Source organism: Mus caroli, chromosome 6 (genome assembly GCF_900094665.2).
Source record: "Mus caroli chromosome 6, CAROLI_EIJ_v1.1, whole genome shotgun sequence".
Taxonomy (NCBI): Eukaryota; Metazoa; Chordata; class Mammalia; order Rodentia; family Muridae; genus Mus; species Mus caroli.
The window spans coordinates 140,123,509-140,136,060 of record NC_034575.1 but is presented as its reverse complement, the minus strand read 5'-3'; the positions used below and the strand labels follow the sequence as shown (position 1 = coordinate 140,136,060).

Sequence of the window (12,552 nt, the reverse complement as noted above, 5' to 3'; positions counted from 1 at the left end):
TGTGATTGGGTTACCTCACTCAGGATGATGCCCTCCAGGTCCATCCATTTGCCTAAGAATTTCATAAATTCATTCTTTTTAATAACTGAGTAGTACTCCATTGTGTAAATGTACCACATTTTTTGTATCCATTCCTCTGTTGAGGGACATCTGAGTTCTTTCCAGCTTCTGGCTATTATAAATAAGGCTGCCATGAACATAGTGGAGCATGTGTCCTTCTTACCAGTTGGAACATCTTCTGGATATATATGCCCAGGAGAGGTATTGCGGGATCCTCCAGTAGTACTATGTCCAATTTTCTGAGGAACTGCCAGTCTGATTTCCAGAGTGGTTGTACAAGCTTGCAATCCCACAAGCAATGGAGATGTGTTCCTCTTTCTCCACATCCCCGCCTTTTCTTTTTTATATAATTTGACCTCCAAAGTTTACTGTTACTGATATTTTTTGACTAATGTCTAAAATGATTGTTTTTAAATAGATGACCCCACCTAATGTGTTTTGTCTAGGATAATGTAGAGATAATGATATCCAGCAATAATTACTACAAACAAATGTCTTCTTTCTTAAATATGATGTTACTTAATGAGTGATAAGCACTTTTGTAGTCAATTAACTTTGTGTGTGAAAATTACTTGGTAAATTCAAAGATAGCAAGTTGTAGCTTGGCATTCATTATATATGTTCAGCTGTTAAAATCAGAAAAAGCTGGTTTCATAATGTTTCAAATTTCACATCCACAGATGCTTATTAACAATCAATAAACTTTTACAATGTTAACTTTCTTTAAATTTGAGGAGATAAGAGAATAGGTTTTTATATCTTTATTTGCAGATATTTCTCCAAGTCTGAAATGCCTAGGTATATACAATTTCTTTCCAAATACTGATTTCTGAACCATAAAACAGTCTAATTTGAGGTACTAGATTAAAATTTTTAATCAAAAAATGAAATTTTATTTTTTTCAGTTTTTATTATTTTATTTATTTACTTTCTTGTCGTTGCCCTCCCTCTTGGTCCCTCCCGCACAGTTTCTCATCCCATTCCTCCTCCCCCCATCCCTCTGAGAGGGTGCTCCCCACCCCAATCTCCCCCTTCCCTGGGGCCTCAAGTCTCTTGAGGATTAAGAGCAGGTAGATATCACTTGTGTTTGTGCCAGGGGCATTGGACTGGCCTGTGTATGCTCCTGGTTGGTGTCTCAGTATCTAGGAACTCCCTAGGTAGTGGGTAAGTTGAGACTGCTGGTCTTCCTATGGGGTTGCTTTGCCCTTCAGCTTCTTCAATCCTTCCCATAATTCAACCACAGGGATCCCAGACTTCAGTTCAATGGTTGTGTGTAAATATCCGCTTCCATCTCAGTCAGCTGCTGGTAGAACTTCTCAGGGAACTGCTGTACCCTCCACAGTACACCATAGCATCAGTAATAGCAACAGGCTTGGTTCCCTCCCATGATATGTATCCCAAGTTGGGTTGTTCATTGGACCTCCTTTCCTCCAGTCTCTTCTCTATTTTTTTTCCTGCAGTTCTTTTAGACAGGAACAGTTCTGGGTCAGAAATTTTGACTGTGAGTTAATAACCCTGTCCATCAGCTTGAGGTCCTGTCTATCTACTGGAGGTGGGCTCTTCAAATTCTCTCTCCTCAATGTTGGGCATTTTGGCTAAAGTCACCCCCACTGTGTCCTTAGAATCTTTTACCTCCTGAGTCTCTGGTACTTTCTAAAGGGTACCCCATGCTGCTTATTTCCATTCATTCTCTTGGCCCTCAGGGCTTCTCTCTTGTCCCCCTTTCCCTGATCCTGTTCCTCCTTTTCCCTCCCTCTCCCACCCAGGTCCCCTCCCCTTCTCTGCCTCGTGAGCATCAGGAGAAAGCAATTTATCAGACTATTTTTCTTAAGCTCCAGATGTTCTAGCTAATACCAGTGTTCCTCAAGCATCCCCTCTTTATCCAATAGTCCATGAGACATGCAAACACAAAGGCACATGGCCACAAATGAACACGGAAAGTTGTCTAATGACCCGAAGCATGATGCTGATGAATGACAAGTTATATATACACATGTCTGATGAAACCAGTCTCTGATTATCCCCAGTATTTATTCAGAGTCTCACAATGTTCCCTGTGTGAATGTGATGTTTTCCATCATCCACATAGAAGCCTGAACTATATATACTGCTGTGACATCTAATATATGCAGGCGGCAGGACATTCTGTCCAGTGTCTCAGGGAACCATTTGGTCATTCAGTGGCTCTGGGCTGAGACTTAGTATGGCCTTCAACTGACTCACTAAACTCAAATCTATGATAAAAGCAAATGAGCAGAGCAAATAAGGAGACTTGACACATGCCCTGTGTGAAATCAAAGATAATAATTAGCAAAAAGAGTTAACATACATTAATCTTGCTCAGAAGTATGTAGTATTCTTGATAATATTAAAGAGTCAAGTAAATTATAGTAACGCTAATTTTCCAACTGTCTTTAATTTTTTCCTTTGAGGCAGGCTCACTTTCTGTATCTTAGCATGGAGTACACTGGGAAGACTAGGCTCACTCTGAACTAGCAGGGGCTGGGGGAGGGGATAGGGGCTTTTTGGAGATGAAACTAGGAAAGGGGTTAGCATTTGAAATGTAAATGAAGAAAACATATAATAATAATAATAATAATAATAATAATAATAATAATAATAAAAACAAACTATCCTGCCTCTCCCTCTGTAGTGTTAAAGCTGGGATTATAGGCTTGTGTGCCCTTCATCTTTTATTTAAAAGGATTTCTCCTATTTATTTGTCTGTGTGTGTGTGCGTGTTGTGTGCACCCTTGGAAGCCAGAGCAGAATTTCTGCATCCCTTGCTGGAGTTGAAAGGATTCGAGGGCTACCTGATGTCTGTGCTAGAGTCCCATGCACAGTCCTCTGACCAAGGAGAAGGGCTCTCAAGTAGTAGTTCTCTAGCTTAGCCACTATTCTTAACCAGAAAAAAATCACCAATGATATTTACAGAATGCAACATAGAAATTTCCAAAGGAGAATTAAAATTAAATTAACTGTAAACCCATTTAGAAGATTTTGGCTTAGGATGTACACATAGACACATGCACCCGAGAAGGGTCAGGTTGCTGCCATTAGTAAGAGTCTCCAGAGCTAAATATTGGCTTTGCCATTATGATCTATGTGACATCAGGCAGTTGTTGAACCCCTTTGTCCTTTAAACCATATATCTTTAAAGTTAAGTGACAGTATTCAAGTCATAGGACTTTAGGAGAATTTAATGCACCGGTATGACAAAAGTTTCCAGAAAAATGCATGAAATTTGTAAAGCATATATCAGGTTGATATTTATTTTCTGTTCTCTATAATCTCCCATGGTATCCAACTTTATCAAAATAATGTGTTCTCTAAATGAGATCAGAGCTGTCTTTCCAGTGTAGCAACAGTCCTTCAGGAACAAAGACTCTTTGAGACATTTCTTGTGTGTTAGTCACTCAACTGAAAAGCACACACCACAGCTGGAGTCCACAATATCACCTAGAGCTGCAAGTAAGCAGGTGTTTCAGAATGTGATGGCTAGTCTCTTTTGGTAAGTAGATTTCCTGGAAGTTATCCTTCCAACGCTTGGTCTTTTACTTGTGGACAGACTGTGCTCTTTGAAGATCTGATGACTGTGGCTGAGTTCATGCATCCCATTCAATAAAGAAACCAGTTGACATGATGGCAAACCCTTGTGTTTAGTGTCACTCAAGATGTGAGTGTAAGAACTGAGAGCTGCAGAAACATGCAAGGAGATGTCTTCTGATCTGAGTCAGAATAACACTGAGGACTTAAGTCTATTATGTAGCAGCAAATAGATACCATTGGCTCAATGTTGCTTGTGTACCCATTTTATAATGTGCATTAGGCATATTTAATGCTGCAGTGGGGGTTATGGTTGTCTTGGTTGGTGTTCATATGGTCTCACATCCATTGTCACCCATGTTCTCTCAGCTCTTTACCTCAGAGACAGACCTCTGAAGACTAAGGTTCCATGTTCATTAGGTAACTCTCTTAAATTGTATTACTGGGAAATACTTGTGTGACACTGGGATTGTAGAGGATAGGAGAAATATCAGAGTCTTCTTAGCCTCCAATGGTGGCTTTATGTCCTTGAGGTCTTAAAGCCTCTGCATCCCAGTGCTTTCCCTTTCTGATACAGCCTTCAGCCTGCTCTCCAGTTTGACTTCCTAACTCTTCTTTTGCCTTTGTGACTATTCTTCTGGTATTTAGCACGAACTCTATTTTATTACCAGTATTTTGAAAAAGAAAGATGCTGTTCCATCGATAGAGATAGAATATGAGTGGCTTTCCATATGCATGTAGATAGTTTACAAACAGATAGATCTTAAGACCTGTGCTTATTTTAAAGCACAACTGGTTAAACTATTATACTGCTCCCAAGTGACACTATTTATTACAGGCATGAGAATAGTTTTCATCAATATTTTTCCCTGAAACTGACTGCATCACAGCAATACCTACCCATTACCACTTGATGACCTGTCTCTTCAAATAGCTTTTCTGAGACCTCTTGAGAGCAAGCACAAGGCAGCCATGAGGGGATAAAGACATGGACCAAACTCTGAAGCAACTAGGTATCAAGAGTGAGTATTCTTCAAACTTGCTGGGCCTGATTTTTTGCTTTAGCCAGAAATTGCAGGGTTTTAACAGGACTATACATTAGAGAGCTTAGAGCTGCCTGGTAAGGTTTTGGTTAAAGCACGTGTCTCAAGTGTGGAAAACTGGAAAACTGACATCTCCTGCAACTATCTCCTCATTCTCTTTCTCTCTCTCTCTCTTCTCTCTCTCTCTCATGCAGGAAGTGACATTAATATTATTCACTGCTGGTTCTGTTAAAGGAAGTACTGGTGTATCAAATTTCTTGTTCTGCTTCTTAATCCAAACTTAGAACACATTCACAGTCACAAAGTGGCTCGATGGTTTGTCTGTGTGCTCGTCTTGTTTTGCATGGTTAAAATACAAGAATGGGTAATGTTCTTGATGTCTGGTTACGTTTTCCTCGAAGGGCATATTCCATGTACCTTAAATGTAGGAAATAAAAGTGGTGTCCCTGTGCATGTCAGGCTTAACAGGTGGATTTCAGTACTGTCTCCTTTGATTTCTTATTGGAAGGAGCTGACAAGTGTAAAATCATTTGCTATGAATCAAACAAGTCATTGTGTCCTTCCTCCGCTTGGTATTGGTTGAAAGTGTTTCAGCTGGAAGGCACCCAATAGGCTGTCTCTCACAGAAGTAATCCGAGGATTCTGGAAACAGGTACCTTTCATGAGACATTTGCTGTGAACTTCTTTTTCCGTCACCAGCGAGAACACCATTTTCTAAAGCTTCTTCATGTATGTACTTCTTCATGTATGTACTTCTCATTTGGCCAAGGTAAAGCAAAGCCTTTGTTTCGTTCACTCAGTAGTACAGAGTAGGTGGAATGAACAGCATGTGTTTTCTGGTAATACAAACTGTGTGGATACTGAGAGTGACTGAGCATGTTTATTCACATTGTATAGAGTTCTATTCTCCCGTGTTTCAGGTGTTTCTAAGGACCACCAACCAAAGGGTGTCCCTCCCTAGTGTTCTACTCAGTGAGTCTAGTGTCAGTACTGCAAGGTAGCTACTGTTCTATAGATCTGCTTCATAGTCAGTTCAGCCACCTACTTAATAATTCTGTGCTGTATTCTTAAAAAGTTCAAGTGCAGACATTCCATCATAAATCTTGAAAATAAACAATGAAAATGGTTTAGATTTGTGGCTACTTTTGCCGGAGAATGCATGTGCTATGCTCCCTCCCCTCATGTGAATGCTAAAGAGAAGGAGACATCACATTCTTTTTTCTCTGCTTAATTAAAAGTACAGCATGCTGTTTTCATGAGCATTGACGATTGATATAGATGCATCTGTATGCTCTGATCTTGGGAGCAGGAGTCATTGTTTAAACAATGCCTTGCTAACCAATGACACCGTTCACGTGGCTGGCACTTACTCTTGCACATTTCTCATTTAGGTTCAAAGTGTTTAGTAGCAGAACGTGGCACGGTTCAGTGTCAGGTTACATGTTTTTTCTGAATCACTGATCAGATGTTTCTTTGCCTTTGCTTCCCTATAGGCATCTTTTAAATGCATCTGAAAAGGAATAATATTTTTCACAGAGAATGTTGGCACATTAAAAGAAAGTAGAGGTTCATTTATTAACATTGAATCTGTTATTAGGTGCCTGGATTCATATGGTTTATTTACAGTTAAGACACTTGTTTATAAAATTCTGAAACAACAAAAGTATTTTCAAAAGAATCTTCAAGGTGGTGATAAAAACTACCCAGATGATTAATTACCGTGTGCTCACAGAAAGAATGTCCAATGATCTTCTGGGAACTAGACCCACTTTTTCTTTGCTGAAAAAAATTAAAAATAGATATTTAGAGCTGTTACATTTTAAGCCATGGAAAAAAGCAAAGACAACTGTGACATGGGAGAGGAGTAAGTTCATTCTCACTGATGGGCAGGGTGACCAACCTGAGCTCACGCATGAGCAGAGAGGAACAGAAGAAAGAAAGGCTGATGAGAGATTGTACCACGGATGAGAAAAAGAGGCAGGGGAGGAGAGTTCAGAGTTGGATGCTTACTCTATATTTCGTATAGTTTTAAATCATGAGATTCCTCTTTACTACAAATAACCTCCTTCTACCACTCTCTCCAAAATCAATATCCAGCCCTCTTAGAAAGTTAAATGAACTTGAAGTTTCATGTGGGAGCCTTGAGTTTGGGGGTTTCATTTGTATGTCTGTTCAGAACTGCCAAGATAGTCCTTGTATTTTTAATCCATATCCTGTGAATTTTCTTCCCTATGTCCACAATAAATCAGTTATACCTCAGCATATGTATCACAGTGTACATACATCTCTCTCTCTCTCCATCTATCTATCATCTATCACTATATTTCAAGCACAATGTGAATATATATATACATGTACACACACATATATATTTATCTTTCCCAAGAGAAGCATAGGTTCTGAGGGATCTGGGTTTAAGGATCTTTCTCTGGTGATTGAGGCATCTTGAGTGACCTCAATTTTCTACAGAACAACAAACTTGCCTTGTTCTTTGTTGAATCTTGGTGCTTCATGCAGTGATTGGCACATGTAGGTGTTCAAAAAGTATTTGTTGTAACTGCAAGGCAATAAAAAGAACTAGAGTCATACAGAGTTGCTCAGTGATGACTGGGATCTGGAACTCTGGCAAACGGTTTTGATGTTTTAAAACCTTAGAGCCATTCTGTATTAATTGTAGAATAGATGTTGTTCAGTGCATTTTCACATATTAGTGCTGTGGACAATGCTTAGAAATCATATGGATATGCTAAAATAAATTTTGTAGCATAAGTATGAAATAAAACTACTTTGATGATGATGAAAATCTATTTTCAAGACACAAAATAAGTCAAGTTTGATGAGGCTGGAACAGTTGAATAGAGCTCAAATTATTTAATTTCTGCATTGCATATAAATACTTGTACCAATATATTGCCCACACAGAGATGGACATGTTCACCCATACATAGCATGTAGGTCGTAAATAACCACATCTAGTTCTCTGTTTAGGTGACTGGTCTCTTCTTAAACTCTACATTTTTAAACACAGAGTTGTTCGATTCGTCCACAGATGGTAGATGTATTTGCTGTTTTTACTTAGGTTGTTTTCACAATTAAAATTCTGTGTCTCCCTAGGATTCTTTGACTCAACAGTGTCTCGGTGTGTTACTCTTTGTGAGACTCCAGGGAAGTCTTGGAATGCAAGGAATTCAGGAAAGAAGCCTGGACACTCAGACTTTGTTGGCTCAGTGAGGCAGAGATTTTGTACGAACACAATGGATATCGTTGCATTCTTTTCTGTTGTTTTTATATCACATTTAACCACATTAATGGCTCAGTGTAAAATGAATGTCTTTGGGTTTCTATGAGTCAGAAGCTGAGCATAGTTTCTTTGAACTTTATTTATGATGACACAAAGCGTCAGTGTGTGTACTGGACTTCATCCTTCTGTGACTTTATGGAGTCAGTGACAAATGGAAAATGTGATGGGAAGCCATTCTCTTGTTAGGCTATGCTATACTGCACAGTGTTGGGATAGGCATTCTCATCATTCCTAGTCCTCAACGGGAGCTCTTCCTGTGGGATTGGAAGACATAAACTTCTCTAACTGTAGAGAAATTTGTGAGAGGGTCCCATGGCCAGGTATGAGGCTCTCTAAGAACTAAGGTGTCAGTCACTATGAAAGGCACAGTCCCAGTGCTACTCGTATAAAGAAAGCATCAATGTCTTTGCATTATTAAAGGCGAAAGCCTTCAAGTGAATTCAAAGCATATCACCTTTTTCATGGTCTCATTTGTTTTGGCTAAAGCTTTATTATAACCACATTGTCATTAGCTTATGGTCAGAGCCTAACAAGTTCAAGTTCCAAGGCTATCTTTTTTGTTGTTGTTGTTTTGTTTTGTTTTTATTTTGTATTTTTTGCCAAGGCTATCTTTAATATAACCAAGGAATGAGCAATCCCAGAGCTATCTGTAATAGAACCAAGAAATGAGCATAGTTATTTGCATAGGCTTTTTCACTAGAAATCCAACAAACCCAATCTTTTTCCATGCGGGTGTTTACAATGACAGAATAAATAAAAACCACCTAAATAATTTTATAATATTGAAGATACTGGTTAAATTGATTTTATTCAAGAGATTGGGAGTGTGTGTGTGTGTGTTTATGTTATAAATGTACTTTTTGGGTCTGTGTGTATGGATTTGTGTGTATACATAAGTATGTGTGTAGTGTACATGTATGCATGTGCATATTATGGAGACCTGTAAGCAGTGCTGAATGTCTTCCTTTAGAATGATTCTGTAAGTGTGCCTGGTTGGTACACAGCAGTGACCTTGTTCTCTGGATCCTCCTATTGTTTGCCATTGCAAATATTGCCTATAACCAGGCAGATGCTGAGAAGCCCAGCTTTTACTTGGCTGTTAAGAATTCAAACTGAGGTCCTCAGTCTTAGGGATCAACCATTTTATCCTCTGAACCTCCTGTGCTGGGCAATTCTATATCAACTCCACACAGCCTGGAGTCATTTGGGAAGAGGTTACCTCAATTTAGAAAAAAATGTCCCAATAAGATTGACCAATGATCTAGCCTGTGGTGCCTTTTATGGATCGATGATTGCTGTGGGAAGGCTCAGATCACTGTGTGTAGGATATTCTCAGGGTAGGCAGTTTGGGTTATATAAGAAAGCAAGCCTAACACTTCATGAGGATCCAAGCAGGAAGTAGTGTTCCTCCATGGGCTCTCCATTGGCTCCTGAATCCAGGTTGCTGCCTTGAGTTCCTGCCCTGCCTTCCCTCAGTGATTAGCTATGATATAGAACTGTAAACTAAACTAAACCTTCTCTTTATCTTGCTTTTAGTCCTGGTATTTTATCATAGCAATAGAAACCCTGACTAAGATACCCTAGCCTTAAGGGAACACTTGCTGTTTAAGAAACACTTGCTGTTTGTTGTTGTTTTATTTTTTTCCCGATTTTCTTTTGTTTAATGAATGGCATATTACAGTTCAGTAAATAATTTAATTGATAACTGTCTGCTTTCTTGGAAAGACAGTGGTAAGACTGTTTAAAGAGTAGTCATCTGGAGACAACCAGAAGAACAACATGGGAGAAACAGAGAAAAGGATTGCAACCCATGGGGTCAGATGCTTTTCTAAGATCAAGGTATGGAATTTTCCTATGTATGTATGTTTATACTAGTGGAAGTCTTTTTAAACAAACATTGAAAGTGCTTATAGTATTACTCAGTTTGCATCAAGTTTTCTAACATGAAAGCCTTGCCTTAAAGAAGATGGTTTTATGTTTATAGATGTCTTTCCAGGATTATTCAGCCAAGAAAATTTACCAAAGTGATTTAGAGCAGAGGTTCTCAAACTGTGGGTCACTACCCTTTGTGGGTGTCCAATGTTCCTATCAAAGGGGTCACACAGATGTTTATATTACAATTCATAACAGTCCCAAAATTAGTTATGAAGTAGCAACAAAAGTAATGTTATAGTTGGGTCAATGCACATGAGGAACTGTATTAAGGGTCACAAGCATTAGGAAGTTTGCGGACCACTGATTCAGAGTGCCTTAAAGGAGGGTGGGTTTAAAATGTTTTAAGTTTGTATTATTTTCAGGTGGAACTTAGCCTGAGATCAGAGATCAATCTTTAGGGGTTCCTGACAGAAGGTCAGAGGTCACAGCTAGGGAACAGTTTCCTGACAGAAGCACTCTGTTGATTAATACGTAAAGATGGCTTTTTGATCAGTCAGACAAATATCTTCTTCAATCATTGGCAACGTAATGGTCATTGTTTCTTAAATAAACAGTCCATTTTGTTGGCTGCTTTGATGTTTTTTTCAGTATTTTGGAGACAACGATTTTTCTCCTAAGCTGCAAGGGCATCTTTACATCACAGAATGTGAACTTAGGTTAAGTTTACATCACTTACATTAACCCAGGAAATTCTGTAGCATCCCTCAAACATCTTTGCTAAACTGCAGCCTCTTATCAAAAGCTAGTTTCATCTTTATTCACATCCATATGTTGATGTAAAAGAGGCTTCAGACTCAGGTCCTGGAAAGTAGTCTTACTTGCAATGATAGACGAATTATTGGAAGCCAACTCCCCTTAGGTTATCCCTCAGTTCTCACATGCTTCTGAGGTCCCCTGGCTGCTAACCTTCCCCATGCTTATTATACGTGTCATTTTGTGCAGTCTATGCAACCTGTCTATACTTTAGTGTTTCCATCTGAAAAGGTATTAGTAGTCCTACTTTTGAAGATAAAAAACATTCTAAGCTATCTCTCTCATCTCTCTCAGTCTCTCTTTCTGTTCATGTGTATGTGGGTGTATGTATGGTGGAGAATGCCTGCAACTGTGCCTGCATGTGTGTGTGTGTGTGTGTGTGTGTGTGTGTGTGTGTATGTGTGTGCGCTTACCTTTCTGGGCTATCCAATACTACTGGTATGAGAGATTAACTTCAGGTGCTTACACATGCCAGACAACTCCTCTCTCTCTCTAATTTATACCTTCCCCTCCATCTTTAAGATGTTTTACTTTCCCTAAATTTATGTTTTATTTTGTGTATGTAGATGTTTTGCCCTTACGTATGTTGATGTACCAGTTGTGTGTCTGCTATCCTTGGAAACCAGAGGAAAGTGTTGGATCCCCTGGAACTGGAGATGGTTTTGAACCACAATGTGGGTGCTAGGAACTTATCCCATGTTCTGGGATGTTTATGTTGGGCACAGTCATCCATCTCATTGTGGGAGCTTCGTTGTCAGTAGATGGCAGACACAGATAATCAGAAAACATTGTTCTCCTTTTTCTTAAACATTTTTTTTCCTTCCTAGATGTTTCTGTTGGCATTAACATGTGCATATGTATCCAAATCACTCTCAGGGATTTATATGAATTCCATGCTCACACAAATAGAGAGACAATTTGATATCCCCACATTTATAGTTGGACTTATCAATGGGAGCTTTGAGATTGGTGAGTTATTTGTACATTTACTTACTTTTATATGTTGACATTTTCTCCTCATGTCCTGCATTATGCTGTTTAATCTGACCGAGTTACATGCGTCTTAATGGTGATGAAATAGCCTGATTTAGTGTGAAGAAGCCCCTTATTTAAATACACCTATGATGGCAACTAATTATTTCTGTATTCACTGACAGGGTTCCCTTTTTCTGACAAGTGTCAGAAGATTAGGAGCAGCAATATCTAATTCTGTCATTTGATAACTCAAAGAGAAGCTAAGGGTTTTCCTTGGCAATTTAGAAGATTGCTTTGGGAGACATGGGAAATGTGTGTTCCAAAGGAGAGAGCAAATATTTATTGTCTTTTACCAACTCTGTGGGATTGATGGCTCTCCTTGCTTAGTCACTAGAGAAAATAAGGATTCTTTCCTGTGTTTGAATTCTGTCAGACACAATCCAAAGCAGGGTGAATGAACTTCACAGCCCCTGATTTTTAGTGATAAACTGGGATATGAGGAGGTAGGGGAAGGACTGAAGGAGCTGAAGGGGTTTGCAACCCCATATGAATAACAACAATATCAAAAAACCAGAGCCCCCTCAGAGCTCTCAGGGACTAAACCACCAACAAAAGAGTACACATGGTGGGGACCAATGGCTCCAGCTACATATATAGCAGAGGATGGCCTTGTCAGGCATCAGTGGGAGGGGAGGCCCTTGGTCCTATGAAGGCTTGATGCCCCAGTGTAGGGGAATGCTAGGGCAGTGAGGTGGGAGTGGGTGAGTGATTAGCTCCCTCATAGGAGCAGGGAGTAGGGATAAACTATAGGGTTTTTTTTTTTTTTTGGAAGGGAAACAAGAAAAGGGGATGGCATTTGAAATGTAAATAAATAATATAATCAATGTAAATAAATGAATGAATGAATGAATGAATGAATGAATAAATAAATAAAATACA

At 39.1% G+C, this 12,552-nt stretch overlaps 1 protein-coding gene across 1 annotated transcript in view; it reads left to right on the top strand.

Annotated features, from left to right (window-relative positions):
- The window catches only part of Slco1a2 (solute carrier organic anion transporter family member 1A2), an 82,117-nt gene that overhangs the window by 35,865 nt on the left and 33,700 nt on the right, over window positions 1-12,552 (top strand). Inside the window, exons 2-3 of the mRNA XM_021164927.2 lie at window positions 9,676-9,789; window positions 11,466-11,607. Coding sequence (XP_021020586.1) covers window positions 9,730-9,789; window positions 11,466-11,607 — 202 coding nt within the window. The 5' untranslated portion in view covers window positions 9,676-9,729. The remainder of the gene's footprint in view (window positions 1-9,675; window positions 9,790-11,465; window positions 11,608-12,552) is intronic.